This window comes from Macrobrachium nipponense, chromosome 5 (assembly GCF_015104395.2).
Source record: "Macrobrachium nipponense isolate FS-2020 chromosome 5, ASM1510439v2, whole genome shotgun sequence".
Lineage (NCBI taxonomy): Eukaryota > Metazoa > Arthropoda > Malacostraca > Decapoda > Palaemonidae > Macrobrachium > Macrobrachium nipponense.
The window spans coordinates 20,563,310-20,582,702 of NC_061107.1; the positions used below are offsets into that span (position 1 = coordinate 20,563,310).

Sequence of the window (19,393 nt, forward strand, 5' to 3'; positions counted from 1 at the left end):
CAAAAATTTAAATACCTGTTGTGGGGAGAAAAAGAGGATTTAAGGGGGCGTATCCTCTCTCCAAATAAGTGTCGTGAGTGTGGAAATAAAGAGTTTCCAAAGACCAAACTGCAAGGAACGCTGCCGTGAGAAGACGTGGCCTGATAACGGTGGATGAAAGATATACCCAAAAAGACTGGACTTAGGAAATCAGTTGGAAGGCTTGACCTTAACGTCTGCATCTCCTGCGGACCAAAGATCATTTCCTTGGAAGGATAAGTCGGCTCCTTCATAGCGAGAGGACTTTGTGATTACGTAGGGTTCGTCTTATGAAAGGGGGAAGGAAGGGCATGGGAGAATGTGGGGGGGGGGGGGGGTGTTATTGAAGGTGAGGAAATTCAGTTCCTTTATTACCTTCTTTTATTTGGATATGCTGCTGTCGATGCTATCTCCGTCCTATCAATTCTATCAAATGTCTTTACGGGGTTGGAAGATAACAAACAGCATAAGAATGGGAGTTGAATGAATAATAACTACAGGGTTTAGTAAATTCTAGCCCACTCCAGTTTTCGGGTATGACAGATGCTGACAGAAATGGGTAAGCCGTCAAATTTGGTTGAAGATTTCATTTTGTTAAATAATAATCATTCTTCTTTTCAGTAGAATCTCGTCTGAAAAAATGAAAACATTCAAATCTCCAGCGTTTCAACCATTCATATTTCATTCATATTTCTGATTGAAAAAATTGCCAGAACTCTTAATAATAACGTAATAATATCGTTAAGCCATTGTTTTGCAAAAGACTTGGCAGACTTACAAAAAAAAATATAGAATTTTTTTATCCCTGCCCTGAATGAATAATCTTAACGCTATAATGATTATGATTTCACAATGTAAAATTCAAGAATCATTCCATGTTTACATTTCTGACCAAGTTACTGCATCGCACAGAAGCATCGAACAGTAGCATGGACATTAAGTTGTTAAATGCATTTTTACTTCTCTTCGTACCTATTAAATCGCACATGTAATAAAAAAAAAAAATCTGTCAAGAGGCCAATAAAAAAAAAGGCTTCATGAAACACGAAAATGAATGGAATAAAAAAATATATTTTGAAAAAGAAAAGATACAGATAAACCATTTCATATTATCCAGTAAAGTGTCGTTGCTGGGGTAATGGGTTTCATTTGCATTTGGTGGAAATTAGTTCTCTCTTCCCAACAAAAATATGCGCACAAATTAAACGGGACGCAGTTACGTTCGACCTGTTGCTCCCACAGGGAAAGGGCCAAAGGCATGGCACACTCGAGAAAAAAAAATAAATAAATAAATAAAGCGTGATCCGTTCTCCAGCTTACACAAGGTGCGTGATTAAGATCTACAGTCAAATTGAGCGTTGTTTCACCAACGAAAATAAAAATAAATACCCTGTATAATTTATTTTTTACATTTTCATTTTAATAAATAAATCATAAATTTCCTATCCAAATAAATAAATAAATAAATAAATAAATCGTGATCCGATCTCCATATTACGCGGGGCGCGTGATAAGATCTACGCTCAAATAGGGCGCTGTGTCACCAACGAAAATTAAAATAAATACGCTATATAATTTATGTTTTACATTTCCATTCTAATAGATAAATCATAAACGTCCTACCCTAAAATTCCTGTATCTTTAACTCAACGCAAAACACCCTTTCTACAGATCTTTTTAGGCTTTTCCATAGGACTTTCCTATTCCCCCAACAAGAACAACAACAACAAAGTAGTTTGTAGGCTTACTATCCGAGTAAGAAAAAAAGGGAGGGCTTCGTAGGGAGGTTGGCCGGAGCATTAAGTGAGTATAGTGAAATACTCTATCACAGGAATGAACCATGATCAGTGACTGCTGCAGAGTGGGGTCTGCGGTGGGAGGTTGAAACGAACATTCTCAGGGAGCTTGAACTTCAAGTCAATGGGCCCTGTGTGCTCGTTTCATGTGAATAGGTCTCATCTACTGAAATAATAATAAATAATAATAACACATTGCTGGCGGGTATCTAGTGCGAGTCAATAAAGTGGATGATTCTGAAGATGTTTTTTCAAATGCTATATTCAACCCGGATTCAAAATCTAGAAGACGTAACTGAAGCTTTTAAGAAAAAAAACTTAGAGATTACACTGAAGTTCTCATGAAGGCACAAAGTCGGTCTTTCCCCTTCTATTTTCATCGTTTTCAAATCGAATGATTTTTGCCTTGAATGAACTGGAATAAATATAAAATCTAACCAAAGCCCATTTTCGATACATCCATAATTTTCATCTCAACACCCTACGATCCTCTGAAAAGGACTCGTAGGCAATTGACTTGAAATACAGTAAACAACTTATACATTTTGTTTTCATCCAGAAGATTATAAAGACATCATCACTTATGCAAAAGCTTGAGCGTGTCCACAATTAATATATAAAATTTACCAAGTTAATTAGGTTCGAGGTTAATTCATTCTCAAGCGGTTAATTAAAAGTTGGGTTATGATGTGCTTTGTTTATAATAAACAGAGATTTGTAAGGCAGGATGAGGACTGATCTTAGTTACTGACTAATAAGGAATTTTCATTACGTTTCTTCTCATACGTTTATGGTTGTTTGTATGGTGTTTTTACGTTGCATGGAACCAGTGGTTATTCAGCAACGGGACCAACGGCTTTACGTGACTTCCGAACCACGTCGAGAGTGAACATCTATCACCAGAAATACACATCTCTGACACCTCAATGGAATGCCAAGACCATACCGACCACGCCACTTAGTCGCTTCATACGTTTATGGTTGCTTTTGTCATGTTCCTATAAACCATATTAACTGGTGACCTTGTTTCTCTAGAACCTATTTCTCTACTTTTCTCATTTTCTTCATTTGTAGCATAATACTTTTCAATGTTATAGTTATAGCTATTTTTATCTGCTATTACCATTATCAAATTGAAAGGCCATTTTATTATTGGGCTGAAGTTATTTACCGAGTATAAAGAAAGGTGGGGAAAAACTTGTATATAAGAGACCTGGATATTCTTTCCATTTTGCCTCTCAGCTCCCCCGAGAAGTTTATATGTTTTGGCTGATTCGGCATCTTTTCTCCCCCCCACCTTCCAAAGGAAAAAATGCCGAATCAGCCAAAACATATATATATATATATATATATATATATATATATATATATTATATATATATATATATATATATGCTCACAAATCACAGTAGATGCACGTGACTTCAGTATATCAGCGAATATACCACAGGAAAAATGACGAAAGTTCAGTACCAAGCGCTTTCACGTGCTTGTTCACATTTCTTCGGGGTATTCTTGCTCTTTTTGTTTACGTTGTAACCCTATTCTCAACTGTCTCATTTGTGCCCCGAAGGTGCGTGAATAACACGTGAAAGGGCTTGGCACTTAACTTCTGTCTGTCATTTTCCTGTGGTATTCTCTTATCATATATATATATATATATACTATCGACCTACAAATGTCCTTTAATATCTAATTCGCTGTACCTCGGAAATTAATATATTTTCATATATGTTTAATCGAAGGGGAATTTTTTAGTTGATAAGAGATTTGTCGGCTCACGGGCGCGAACCATCGACACCTACAAATCCAGGACGACAGTGAAGCTTTAACCCACACCGCCACCTATCGACTAAAATCTTCCCCTTCGGTTAAACATATATGAAAATAGGTAATTCCGAGGTAGAGCGAATTAGATATTAAAGGACATTTGTAGCTCGATGTATGTATATGAATCACGGTAATGTGATATGACTTACATATATATATATATATATATATATATATATATATATATATATGTGTGTGTGTGTGTGTGTGTGTGTGTGTGTGTGTGTGTATTCCTGTATCTCTTGGTAATTTGAAAGCTAAAATACCTTCAGAAGCCTTAAATGCACCGTAATGAACTAATTAATCATTGTAATCACGAGCTTGATGGTGCACGCTACACTGCACTAGAATCCGGCACTGCCCGTCCTGTCTCCCCTAGCCCCTCCCATCCCCATACCCCGGGGTGGACAAACAGGTTTGCAGAAGGGTGGGTGTGTCATTTCCCCCATACCATCCCGATTCCCTACCTACCCCGTCCCACCCAGGATGGACAAACTGGTTTGGAGGAGGAGGGTGGATGTGTCATGTCTGTCTCCCCTAACCTCTTGATTCCTTACCTACCCCGTCCCACCCAGGATGGACACACAGGTTTGGAGGAGGAGGTTGGATTTGTTTGGATTTTCGCTTTTTATTATTATAGAATATTGGTTATAACATTAATAGGAATAACAACATTTATGAAAAATCATAAGTAGTAATTCCGATATTGCATACACTTCTGAAATAATACAGATATATATATATATAATATATATATATATATATATATATATATATATATATATATATATATATATATATATATATGGTGTCTATGTTAACAATAAATCTAGTTAAAAGTACCGTATATTGTTGAAACTGTAATCTATGGTCTCATTTTACATAGAAATTAAATGCATTTCATTAAATAATATTTGAAAAATTGTGCCGATTTTTCTTTGTAGGAACAAGCGACTGAATACTCGTAACGCTGTTCAGTGTTTCCTAAAAGGGGACAATTTACATTCTGTTTTCGATAGAGATTGAATCTTAATAAATGTAATTCTAAAACCGGAAATGCTGTCATTACGAAAGTGATATAATCTTGCATTCCGGTTTCTTAAATTTCAAAATGGGGTGAAGCGAAAAATTTCCTTGTTATTGTGTTTACCAACTACATATATTTAAACAATTTCGTTGCTGAAGAGTAATAAGCATGAAACATTAATATGACTCCTACTGCTTACCTGCGAACGTGTTAGTTTCAAGACTAACACATACAACTTATTGAAGTCAAAATACTAATTACCAAATATCAATTACTAACTACTAATTATCAATTCTACTCACGTTCTTCTTACTTACTTTCATATAAACTTTGATAAAAAAAATGCCACTGTATGGAAAAATAACCTAAGTATCTGTACTCATACAAGCAATTTATTGAAGTCAAAATACTAATTACCAAATATCAATGAGTAATTACTAATTCTCAATTCTACTCTCGTTCCCCTCACTTACTTTCATATAACTTTGTTTTAAAAAAGGCCACTGTATGGAAAAATGACCTAAGTATCTATAATCATATAAACAACTTATTGAAATCAAAATACTTATTACCAAAGATCAATTACTAATTATCAATTCTACTCTCGTTCTCACTTACTTTCATATAACTTGATTTAAAAAATACCTCTGTATGGAAAAATGACCTAAGCTGAATGGTTCACACTGAAGACCCGGTCACTCACCTTCGAAAATCTTTCGCCCAGCAGGCATATATAACAGGATTCATTGCCGAGTTGATCCAACCCAGCCAGGTGACGACGCCCCCGACCAACGCAGGTTCCCGGATGCATCGCTCCCCGCACAAACCAGACAGGAGGTTTGTGACAAAGAACGGCAGCCAACAAACAATGAAGACCCCCATCACGATGCCGAGGGTCTTGGCAGCCTTCTTCTCTTTGGCAAATTTACAAAGTTTCCGGGATATGGAAAAGTTTTTAATGTTTCTCGCCACCATTTTCGTTGAGCTGTCAGGCGAGGCGCCCTCGTGCATAGGGCCCAGCGGGCACCCCTCGCCGTCATCTAAGGGCGAGCTCAGGGCGTGGGCGTCCCCGAGGCCTCCGTTCTCCTGGGTATAGCTACAAGTTTTCCCGGCGGGGTAGTGGGCCCTTGGCATGCCGTTTCCGTTGCTACTCGCCCCCCCACTCCCCCCGCCCCTCCCCCTCTGTGGATTCGGAGGGTCAACTCCATCTCGCCGTCACCCATCGTCGACACCAACTTCTGCCCCAATTTCAGAGATTTCGTCTGCTCTGTCGCTGCTCTGTAAATGCGGAAGTAAGTGAAAACCATCACGAATAACGGACCGTAGAAACTTATCGTCGAAGAGAAAACTAAATAGGACAGATCTTCCGTGAAGGGGCAGTTTCCTGGGGGATGGGGGTCGGAGACGGCCCTCCACCAGGCGATGGCCGGGAATGATATCAGGGCAGAACATACCCACACCAGGGCGATGAGCATGCACGCCCTCCTCGGGGACATTCGACTCGGGTACGTGAACGGATCAGTGATGGCCCAGTATCTGTCCAGTGATATGACGCACAGGTTCAGTATGGACGCCGTCGAAGCCAAGACGTCGAAGCTTCGCCAGACGTCGCAGAAATCAGGTCCAAATGGCCAGTAATCAAACGAATCATAGAGAGCACTGAAGGGCATGACCAAGGCCCGACGAGGCAGTCGGCCACGGCCAAGGACATGATGAAGTAGTTGGTGACGGTGTGGAGGTACCGCTCTCGGGCGACGGCCACGATGACGAGGCCGTTGCCGAAAATGGTCGACACGGCGAAGAAGAGGAGGAGGAGGCAGAGGGAGAGGCTCTCCGGAGTGATGATCAGAGGGCCGCTTCCTTCCGACGCGCATCTCGAGTCATTGTGAGAGAGGTTGGAACACGCTATCGTTTCGTTAATGGCCGTTGCGGAGGCGTCCGACGCCCAGTTCCAGGAAGTCTCATTCACCCAATCAGTTGCGTTGTTATGGGCATCGAGAAGCAAAGGTCCTGAGGTGTCAGACGTCCTGAACCACCACTGGGAGTCACTGCGATCCGACGTATCTATGGCAAAGTTGATGCCGTACCTCGCGCCCAGGCCACCACCCGTCCCTTTCACTCTGTGGTAGAAGTCCTCGCCGACGCCGATGGCGTTATCCTCGTCGTCGTCGTCATGCAGCGCAAAAGTCCCGGTCAGGTCAGGTAAGGTCGTGGCTGTGCTCGACCCTGAGTGGTCCCCTTCTTCATCGTCGTCCACCTGAAAGGAAGTGGGCAGGTATCCTATTTCGTCGGCATCCATCGCTCCGACGTAATGGGTTGGCAAGTGCTTCCTGGCCGCGTGTCCATTACCCCACCTGGTTAAAGGCGAGAGCGTGGTCGTGGTCGTGGTGGCCGAAGAAGAAGAGTCCCGCCCTCCTCCTGATGACCCTGCTACTGCTGGAGGGGGCCATCCCTCGCCGCCCTCCACCCCAGGGGGCCGGTACTCATCGAGGATGAACGGACTGTTATCCAGGTTAACACCTGACTTCTCCGGCGTGAAGTCCGCGACTTTGAGCCCGAAGAGACTGTGCACGTGTTTTCCCCAGTTCGCTGTGCGGTTGTTCGTGATGCGGGGTATCATTTTCTATTAATGAGAGAGAGAGAGAGAGAGAGAGAGAGAGAGAGAGAGAGAGAGAGAGAGAGAGAGAGTCAAGGTTTGCAAGCTGTCGGAGGAGGAGTAAGAGGGGGAGGAGTAAGAGGAGAGCGAATAAAGGAAAAGGAGGAAAGGAGGACGGCGAGTGTACTGGTAGAGGACTACAGGTGGTAAATTAGGTGCAAAAAGTCAGCTACACCTCCGGCCACCTGAATCTTCTCGGGATGCAGACGAGGCACAGCGCCTGTGAAGGAGGTCACGATATTTCTTCATTTTGCCGACGAACACTTCTTACCTCTTCAGTAATTTTCTATGAACTGGTGGGAAATACAGACACGCATAATGAACAAATCAACGCCACAAGCACGGCAAACAACGAACACTGTCTAAAAGTTGTATTTTGAGCTTTTGATTTTCATGGAGGCATAAATCTCACTCCACACTGTCATAATCGCAGGGCGTCACCCACTAAGAGCGTTCGCAGTCATTACGGAATGCAAGAGAGTTGCAATGTATCGCCTCTGATTTCGTTTCTCTATGATTCCCCCAAAAGCTGTTCTGAAGTTGATTATCAAACTCTCTGAAGACTTCCTTTTGCCATTTCAACTGCTCGGATGTTTTCAACCTGCAAAGAGAGAGAAAAATTACATTAGCATATGCAGTGATAAAATATTTAAGATAAAAAAAGTAACAAAATTCTATTCACAATCAAGATTAAATACCTGCTAAGAAAAGAGTAATTACTTTAAACATAAGAGCATTCTTACATCCAGGTAACGCAGTGATAAATAGAAATGATCTTTTTAATCATGAAAACATTTCAAGAAATGTCAAAATCTAGATGAATAAGATTAGCAATTCGAAATTCTTTAATACAGTTTTTTCCCCGAACGTTAGCTGTGTATGAATAATTAATGAAAGGATATGACATTTATCTTCGCACAAATCAGTATAACTGTCTAGCTTAATAGTGATTACAGTGTGCTCTGAATGACAGTCAACGTCCCACATTCTGATGAAAACATTATGCACTATGTGAAAGTAACTACTAATCTGTCTAACTATATATATATATATATATATATATATATATATTATCTAATATATATATATATGTATATTATATATATATATATATATATATATAATATATACATGTATATATATATACAAATATATATGTACATATATACAATATATACACATATATAATATATAATAATATATATATATATATGTGTGTGTGTGTGTGTGTGTGTGTATACATGTATGTATATATATATAACGCATATTATAATCAAAGCAATGACTAAATTATGCATGTTTCACCTATTATTTACAGAGGACTCTCAGGCAGTTGATGTAAAAGTTACCTTATGTAAGCCTCACCTGAGGGGAGGTTACACGAAATTTGTCTTCGCAAAAACATGTAACAATAAAATCATGATATTATGAATATTAATCATGTACAAACGTCACTACTGAGAATGGCAAATATCTCCTAAAAAGTCATCTCAAATTGGAATGATGACATAGAACATAAAGGAAAAATATTATCTAAACCAGAACAAGAGCAAATATTGGTGAAAAATCAAATAAAACTAATGCATAATGACCAGCTGAAAAATCAGTACAATCACAAACTTCAAGGTAAATCATCACGCTATTCTATTCCAGCATTCCCTACGAGCATCACCGTCCAACACTCGACAGACAATTCCGGCAAATGGGGAAAAAGAAAAACAGGTTTCTGTTACACGGCAGAGGGACATGGCGTAGAGATGTTTCCCAAGAGAAACATGAAGTTAATAGTAGCTCTAGGGCAATGTGATTAAAGGCGAAGGCAGAACTTTCATCTTGGAATAAAACTCGTGGAAGGTTGCCATACAGATCTTCGGATTTCCTAACGTCGAGAAAATAGAAATTACCATTATTAGAAATTTTGCCCTAACCCTCCTGTTTATCCAATAAAAAAAAGGCCACCTTTTTTATGACTAGAGGTGAGAAAGACATAAAGCATAGTACATTAATTTCATTATCTTTGTGAATATATCTATTACTATATATATATACTATATATATATTATATATATATCTATATATATATATATATATATATATATATATATATCTCCTTTAGGAAGATCAAGCTCAAGCTGTATTAGATGATATTTTATATTTACCAAAAAAGGAAAGGGGTGAAAAATGATACAAAATATTCGAAAAGAGTTAGTGTACAGTATTACCAATGCATACCACACTAGCCACACCACGTACAGATCTTTTCCAGCATATACGTTAAAGCTGGCAATGACTATACTTACAGACAGGGACAAACTAATAAATAACGAGAATTGAATTATCCGAATATTGGATTGTCTTTGCTACATGGTCAGTGATTATGTCGCTTAAAGAATGAAAACTGAAAAAGTGCCCAGAGGACAATAGATTAACTAAACTAAATCCATCACAGACATCCCTTGGTTGACGGAAAAAGAATCAAGAGTATAAAATTTAAGATTCATTGTCAACAGAGAATTTCGACAATGCTGTTTCAAGCGAAATTAATTGTATGCATAGTTTTTATTATTTATATATAATAGCATGTGTAACTCCTTTAGCGTTTATTTTTCTTTTTTTACTTGGCCCCTGCGAACATTATCAACTAAGCTGAGCACGTAAGCATTAAAGCTGCAGCATAATCAGGAACCAGTCCAAAACTGGGCTGCCTTCGTGGGTTGAGTGTTTCTGAGAGGGACACGAATTTATTTTTAATCAGAGAATCGCAAAAGTTTAAATGAATGTAGGGTCTGTGGAAAGATCTACCACTGTCATTATAACGCTTTTTTAACATGAAGATCACTCCTTAAAGCTTAATTACAGGTCCTTCCCATATCTTATCTTGAACACTATCTGTAAAAGTTTTAGTTGAAATTAATACAAAACAAGCGCCGTAATATCAGGTAATAACTGACGCAGAGCGAGCTAGGGCAAATAAACAAATAAATAAATAAATAAATGAAATAAATAAATAAAAATAAATAGAAATTCAGGAACAAAACGAACGCTTCACAATGAATGAAGAACAAATGGATTTTGCGAGAATACAGACACACTTATTCTCTAGGGAGGTCTAAGGAGAGAGAGAGAGAGAGAGAGAGAGAGAGAGAGAGAGAGAGAGAGAGAGAGAGAGCTTAAAATAAAGTATTCGTAATGAGAAAGCTGTCCTATTTAGGAATGCGTGTGATATGAAGACTTAAGAAGTTCGGAAAACACGAGACCGGTGGGTAGTTAAACCTGGAGTGTAGTATCCGTAGACTCTCTCTCTCCTCTCTCTCTCTATCTCTCTCAATCGCTCTCGCTCTCTCTCTCTCTCTCTCTCTCTCTCTCTCTCTCTCTCTCTAATATATATATATTATATATATATATATAGAGAGAGAGAGAGAGAGAGAGAGTAGAGAGAGAGAGAGAGAGTATATATATATATATATACTAACTCTCTCTCTCTCTCTCTCTCTCTCTCTCTCTCTCTCTCTCTCTCTCTCTCTCTCTATATATATATATATATATATATATATATATATATATTATATATATATATATATATACATTCGCCTAAAAGGAGGGTGATAGCACAGTTCAAAGTTCAACGTACTTGACAAGAACGTTGATGTGTAAGGCTTTAGCAGTGGAAAATGCAACCAGCATTATAAAAAATGCTGCATAAATTAAATAATATTGTCTTATTTTTTAAGTGAAAAAAAATTACGTATTTTTCTTTAAAGTTATTCGTCATGCAACAATTTTTTTACAAGGAGTTTATCTTGGCGCTTATCATTATACAACACAACGTAGGTTTTCAATTTTATTAATAATAATAATAATAATAATAATAATAATAATAATAATAATAATAATAATGAATAATAATAATAATAATAATAATAATAATAATAATAATAATAATAATAATAATAAAATTCCTTTTCTGAAATACCAATAACTTAAATAAAATATTCTTTTAACATTTATTAGTAATAAATTAATTTATTTATATATGCATTTTGCAATTTCACAGCATAATAACGAGCAAGAATTCAAAAAGATATTCTAACATTTTTTAAAATGACAAAATAAAATGTAACGAACTCTCCACCACGTATTTTGTCTCCTCTCAAACAATAAAAAAAATACTGCGCATTATTTCGTCAAAGAATAAATCGGGGAAGCAAGAAAAACGTTTAGAGGAATATAATGTCGGCATGAAAGAAGAAGAAAAAAAAGAGGAGGAATATCAGCATGTATCACGTGACTTCCCATCCCGCAGGAAACTGTATCACCCACTAATGCCAGGCCCTGAAAACCCTTTCCGCTCAATTTCGCTCTTGTCATTAATTCCACAGCTGTGTCTTTGTCGGCGAAAATGAATTGGTCCATTCCCATTGTGGACAGAGGCTATGGGGAGTGAGGGAAGGGTTGGAGGGGGCGGGGGAGGGCGACAATGATTGACTACTGACGTAGAAGGAATCCATAGTTCGGTCTATTCATTTGGAGTATCATTAATATTTTATTCGCATAAAAGTGAGTCTTTCGAGAGCCGTAAGATTTTTTTCCGGTGTTTTATTGATTGATTGATTTATAGGTTTTAGGCATAATGCCAAGCACTGGGGCAACTGATGCCATTCAGCCCTGAAACGGAAATTGACGGGTGAAAAGGTTTGAAAGGTTTAACAGGAGGAAAACCTCAAAGTAGTTGCACTATGAATAAAGTGTTAGGAGAGGGTGAAAAGTAAGATGGAAGAAAGAGAATATGAAAGGAGGTACAGTAAAAGGCACGAAAGTGGTTGCAGCTAGGGGCCGAAGGCAGGCTGTAAAGAACCTTAAGTAATGTCTACAGTGCAACGCACGAGGTCCACTGACGGCACTACTCTCCTACGTAGGGCCTGTTTTATCAACATTATTTGCCTCGGCTATGGTCTGTTCTGTGACCATTTCCTTGGACTGTACGGCATAAACTATCTGCGTCTATTCATTATCTGTAGACTCTGGAAAGTTACATTATTTCATTTATTTGACACCTGGTGCAGAATTACCTAACATGCATAATTAGGTATTCGAAGTCCGTGACGTATGACTCAATATTAATCAGTCATTCCACTTTAAAATTTAGTTGGTTTAGTCAAATGATACTTTTCTATCGCTGCTGGCTTTTCTCCAAAGAGGACTTATGTGGACCTCTGGTTTCGCATCCCCCAACTGAAAGGATTAAATGCACATTATCATTACGGCAAAAAAATGTGATGACGTAACTTAATTCCCATTTAATGACTCCCCCTACCGCTTCAACAAAATATCTGGGTTTTCATTTTTTGGGGTACAAATGCAGATCTCCACGTGACTATTCCATTATATCAATACCTCTTTTAAATTAATTCTTCACTTTTATCAGGAGATCGTAAACCATGACCTTTCGTTTGGCCCAGATGTCAGTCAGTCTTGCGAATAAGATAATAAAAAATTTGATAATAAATTTTTTTTTGTCTATTCATAACTCTAAAACAGCTTCTCATTTTCGCTCTAAAGGTCAACTTCCTTAACTACAATATTGTGTGTGTGTGTGTGTGTGTATTCCTGTGTACGCCATTATATAAATATTTTCTTTACAGCTAAAAACCTCGAATCCGGTTCAGACACTCTAAAAAGGCTAATTGCCACCACTCCGACACCCTCACATATAGTATACCCCGGGTCACTCTTTTACTGTTACCTTTTATGGTCTCATATGTGTGTGTGTGTGTGTGTGTGTGTGTGTGTGTGTGCGCTGGTTATCGTCAAGATTACGGACCAAGGAAATGATGATTAGTTCTGAGGTGGATCCAGGTCACAATCCGGATTTAGGCTTCATTTTTCTTTATGTAGTGACATATTACCTCAGAATTACAACTGGTTTTTAGTTAAGCATTACGGCAGGAGGGCTAGTGACCATAAAAGTGTACAGTTTAGATCTTTGAGAAGGACGTGGAGCCAAATACCAATCCGCATTTTCTTAGAGACTGATTTTCTATTTAATTATCCATCTACTGTCTTTCCGCGAGTGCATATTCCACTGTCGCTGGATAATTAGTATCATGATTTTTATCTATCATCATCTTGTCACTAATTCTAAGCCGACATAAAGCCGGGAAAATAGAGGACGCTGAACAGAATTCCTCATGATGCAATCAAATTCAAGCAAGTGTTGTTTGTTTGTTTGTCTGGTGTTTTTACGTTGCATGGAACCAATGGTTATTCAGCAACGGGACCAACGGCCTTACGTGACTTCCGAACCACGTCGAGAGTGAATTTCTATCACCAGAAATACGCATCTCTAACCCCTCACTGGAGTGCCCGAGAATTGAACTCGCGGCCACTGTAGTGGCAGGCCAAGACCAAACCAACCAAGCCACTGAGGCGCTCTCAAGCAAGTCACCTTGTGATCACAAATCAATAAGCAAAAAACCAACCTGGTCAGTTACTTGGATGAGTGACTACTATGGAATTTTTAAACGTCATCGACACAAAAGCCTCATGACATGAGTTTGGGAATGAGCGAAGGGCTAAGAACCTTACTGCTAAAAAGCAGAAACGATGAGAAGGAAGTTTACACGCGCTGGATTTCCTCGTGTTTGTGTGTGTATGTTTGCCTGTTTTTGAGCGCGTTCAACCAACGTGTTATGAGTAATTGTTATAAAAAAAAGGTAATTTGTGTTTAGCTTAAGTTTACTCTTATATGAAATCTTATTCTGATAATGGTTATGAAATTTACTATCCTGAAGTATGGAAAGCAACAAGACTGCTGGTTATTAATTTCTATCTCTCTCTCTCTCTCTCTCTCTCTCTCTCTCTCTCTCTCTCTCTCTCTGTTTTGGACGGCGATTCTCCATGGTATCACGGCACTGTATAAAGTCTAAAACGTATTCATAATTCATCATGCAATCATAAATAGTCCAAGAAAGCCTTTAGCCCAACCATGAATTGATCGCTCACCCCTTCAACGCATACCACAAGTTAATATTGCGGAAAAAAAGGATTATTATTATTATTATTATTATTATTATTATTATTATTATTATTATTAATCATTCTGATCTCTGGCTTTTGCCGGCACTCGATAGATGAAATAACCAAGTCACTTGCAAGCAAAGGCTTGGAGGGCTAGCCGATGGATATTGCTTTCAATTAAGACTAACGCCGTCACAGGATTGAAAATGTCACAAGAGAACGCGGGGCACAAGCACCATCAAAGGGTGATTTCAGTATTCAGTAATTCAGACTGAAATACCTGGCGACCAAACTAGTTTCTTCATATCAGTCATATTTGTATTAAGTTACTGTGCAAAAGGGGAATAGCCTCGGCTATTTTTGGTATTCATATTTTCATGGCTGTTTTTTAATTTTCAGGAAACAGAATTTGTTTACGGGAACATCAATAAATGAAGCGCTGAGAACGAAAGCTTATCATTATTATTATTATTATTATTATTATTATTATTATTTGTTGGAAGAAGACCTTCATTTAGTTTAAGGAAGAAACGTTGCAAGAAGAAGAAGAAGAAGAAGAAGAAGAAGAAGAAGAAGAAGAAGAGAGAGAGAGAGAGAGAGAGAGAGAGAGAGAGAGAGAGAGAGAGAGAGAGACGCCCCTGAGCAAGAGAATCCAGAATGAGCCATTTAGTATCTTCTGTTGATTGGCCTTAAGATCGAATTTGAACTGCTTTTTGTATAATATATTCAGTTTGACAAATACCACGTTTTTTTTATATGAAACCCCCATTTGGCATTTTAATAGCCAAACTGAGTACAGAAGAAAATTCAGTAATAAGAAGAATAGAGAAACTTCTATACAAAATAAACGCGGTTGGAATATCCATTATTTGAAAAAAAACACTGTATTATTATTATTATCATTATTATTATTTCGGAAGGAGACCCTCTCGTAGGCATGTTTTGTTAAAAATGACTGCTGCTTCAGCACTATTAATCTTGATGATCCCTATCGTCTCGTCGACTGGGACGATAGGGATCATCATGGAGCGGGTATATAGGAATCCCGATATGAGACCCCCTAACATTCCAGAAGACTCTTTAAGAACTCTGCTGGATATCTTTCACCACCCACCGAGGACAGATGTACCGACACAAGGACGGCGTAGCGATGGGGTCCCCCTTGGGAGTCCTCTTCGCTAACTTCTACATGGGTGAAGTGGAAGAAAGGGTCTTCTCGCAACATAGATGTCCCCGCACATATGGACGCTATATCGATGACATCTACGTGCAAGCCGACTCCGAGGATGAGGTAGAAGCCCTTCGGCAGCAGTTCCTGCAGCACAGCGCACTCAACTTCACCGTCGAGTACAGCAGCAACGATCGGCTCCCCTTCCTGGACGTCCTTGTCACGAAGACGAATCAGAAGTTGGTGAATACAGTTTACACCAAAGCTACGACCCTTGGACTTTGTCTAAATGGAGATAGCGAGTGTCCTGCGCGGTTCAAGACCACCACTGCCAGGGCCTTCGTCAGGAGGGCCCTCTCCCACTGTTCGACGTGGCAGGACACACACCTCAAACTCGACCGAGCATCCCAGATGCTAATTAACAATGGGTACTCGATTAAACTCGTAAACCGAGAAACACGAGCCGCCCTTGACAAGTGGTACATGACGGAGGAAGAGAGAATGAACATTCTACCCCCGGAGGATATCAAACTTTTCTATAAAGCCTTCATGCACCGCCAATACAAGGAGGACGAAGCACCCATGAAGAAAATAACAGAGGAACACGTCCGCCCCACGGAGGAAGGGAAGAATGTCCCTCATTATTTACTACAAGAATCGGCGTACGAAGGACCTCCTGATGAAGAACAACCCCTCCCCGCCTGTAGGAGACCCCCTAAAGCAGTCCAACGTTGTCTACCGATACGTATGCCCCGCCCAAGGATGCCCTGGGATTTACATCGGCATGACGACGATGCGCCTGTCTAAAAGGATCTCCTGCCACGCCCAGGAGGGCGCCATTAGGCAGCACGCCTTTGCAGTACACCAGAAAGATATCACGAGAGGCGACATCGTCAGGAATATCAAGATCATTGGGAGAGCCCCTGACCCACGACATCTGCGTCTCCTAGAAGCCCTGCTTATCCTCGAACAAAAACTTCCCCTTAATACCACCCAAGAAGCGTTCCTGATACCGACGTGTGCGAGGAGGACCACACCCTTCCCCCCCAACGAAAGTACCAGAGCGCATGAAACAAACACTGGATATGAGAATAATACCAGGGGTGACGTCACTCAGGTAGAAGTCAATCAAGAGGCTCCCGATGATCCGATGATACCCCCCCCCCCCCACCCCCCCCCCCCCCTGAGAAGGTCTGCAAGACTCGTAAACACGCCCGCCGTATGAGTCACCTTCCCAGGAAACCAATGAAACCAAACCCGACCTGCCGGAGGGAGGTTGCTCTGGACCGTACCTCGGAGAGCCCGCAAACATCACGATAAATAATAAGAAGGACTCGACCCACTGGAAAGTTACGGGGTGTGCTTGTGAGCCAAGAAGCCCGTGCTGACACAAGGTCAGCTTAATCAAAAGCAACAAAACAACCACTGGAATTCAGTCCCTCAGCAGTCATCGCTTGATAATGTCCTGTGGATCAGGAAGAAACGTCGCGTTGGAGAGAGAGAGAGAGAGAGAGAGAGAGAGAGAGAGAGAATTGTATAAGCAATAATAATCCAAATGACTCAACCGAATTTTACCATGCCCTTTGGTGCGTTGCTCGCCAGTCTAAGCAACAACGAGAAAGCCGTCATCAGAAAGAAAGAGAAGACTCTCTACAAGATTAATAGTACTGAAGCAGCAGTCATATATTAATTATTATTATTATTATTATATTATTATATTATTATCTACACTTGAGGTTCACCTAATCAATGTGGTTGTGAAAAATCACGCCTTTCCGAGTGATTTCGTGAACAAGCACAGATACAGAGTCAGACAAAATCATAACGTCCCTTTAACTTTGCAAGCAAATCTATCGGTAAAATGGTTCAACATTTCCAGTTTTGCTAACAGCTAATGATTTTACTAAATAATATACTTCATCATCATATGTACCATTATGGCGATTGATGAGAGAGTAGAGAGAGAGATGAGAGAGGAGGTAGAGAGAGAGAGAGAGAGAGGATTGGGAGGAGAGAGAGAGTGAGAGGGGGAGCCAGAGACGAGAGAATAAAGATTTGATCTCTATGTCTACTTGCATATTCTTATGTAAAAAATGTCTTCCATTTTTCATCAGTTAATGTGGCAAAAAAGCTGTTATGAATTTAATCATGATTATTTTAGAATGGTTAATATAACCTAATATATCTTCAGACATCCATCCAAATAGTTCTTTAACACAGCTTAAAACCGAGTGTAGTCAAATATTTTGAAAGGGTTTTCGAAACGAGCAACCTACCTGATTCGACAAATTATTGATATATTGATTATCGATCCACAAACAAGACTTCTGTTTTCTATTTTTCATAAACGCAAAATTTCATAAGAAAATATTGTGCAAAAAAAAAAAAAAAAACGGATCAACATATGGAGCCATTGCAAGATAAATCGTGAAAATGATAAACAAAAATACCTACACCCTTGAAAGGTTATCTCATATGAGTATTCAGTACAGCGCATAATGCTATATGAAGCTCTTAGCCGTGGCCCATGAAGCTTTCAGCCACGGCCAGCTGGTGCCCTGTGCTATTACCACCTGTAGGCGTGCCAGACGCACAAACCTGGCCAACCTTAACCTGATATAACATAAAAAACTACTGAGGACAGAGGGCTGCAATTTGGTACATTTGATGATTGGATGGTGTATGGTCAACGTACCAATCTGCAGCCCTCTAGCCTCTGTATATTTTAAGATCTGAGGGCGGACAGAAAATATTCATCTCAATAGCTATCTTTTACAGAAAACTAAAACAAGATCATGTAATCTAAGTAACATGATTTACGAAAACCTATCCAGCAGCTGAATTTAATAGAAATGATAGAAGGTTCAAAATACTTGAGAGATCAGTAACCTTATGTATTTAGAATCCAGAAACGTTAACTGTTGTTTTTTTTTACCAGAGCCAATTATTCCTTGATAATAAAAGTAATACCCGTGCTGTTTTTATAGCAATAAATACCATTATTAAGCCCAGCCTGTAACAATAAGAGGAAAAAATATTGTAACATAACCACCAACCCTCCCTCAAATACTGTTCGTGATTAACTTAACCCTTTTCCCCGAATCTACAGAAAAATGTTTTAGTTGCGATATTACGAAATGTTTGCAAGTCGCATCAGATTTTGTACGAAGGAAAGATGATTGAACGATCGGATTAATTTCCTATTGTCTTTGATTACAGGACCGATGCGATCACCCCTCTCTCTTATGATTCGATTAGCAGGTGATGGATTGAATTTCCCTTTTCACTTTATCTCTCGGATGATTAAATTCATCCCCTTTTGCCTTAATAATGGCGGACTTGCACCGTTTACCTATTTTTTTATATTTTAATAAATTCGCCGGATTGCCATTCATTCTTTAATAACCTTCATTAGCGAAAACTGTCCGTCAGATTTTTAAATGAATTAAATATCCTCATTTTACTTCATACAATTCAATTTTTTTTTTCCAACACAATGAAAACGACTTGAAATATTTCTTCACATATATGATTACCTATGATATAATTCATTAAGGCTCATCGCTATTCATCTCACTATTTTTCAACTTAATTTTAACTCGCTTCAATTAATTGCCATTAAGAATAGACAAGGATCATTAATGTAGGTTTATCTGGATCTCTTTATCAAATAGAAGGGGAGGCAGGCGCCGATGTGTTCCGTCTTGGTACCCATTGCATAATAATTCAATATTCCTTGCTACATTATCATATTATTATACCATTGTAAGTTCCGTCATGTTGTCATGTAACTCAACTTTCGTTAATCATAAGACTTGCACATGAAATGGAATAATCTTATCGCATTCGGGTACTATTAGAAAGTAATTGTTTTATAATGA

General features: G+C 39.1%; 1 protein-coding gene across 1 annotated transcript in view; it reads right to left on the reverse strand.

Moving 5' to 3' along the window:
- Positions 1-7,924, reverse strand: part of LOC135215239 (dopamine receptor 2-like) — a 247,257-nt gene extending 239,333 nt beyond the window's left edge. The window contains 3 exon segments of the mRNA XM_064249756.1: positions 5,375-5,844; positions 5,847-6,349; positions 6,352-7,924. Of these exon segments, the coding sequence (XP_064105826.1) occupies positions 5,375-5,844; positions 5,847-6,349; positions 6,352-7,291 (1,913 nt within the window). The 5' untranslated portion in view covers positions 7,292-7,924.
- Positions 7,925-19,393: the final 11,469 nt, after the last annotated feature.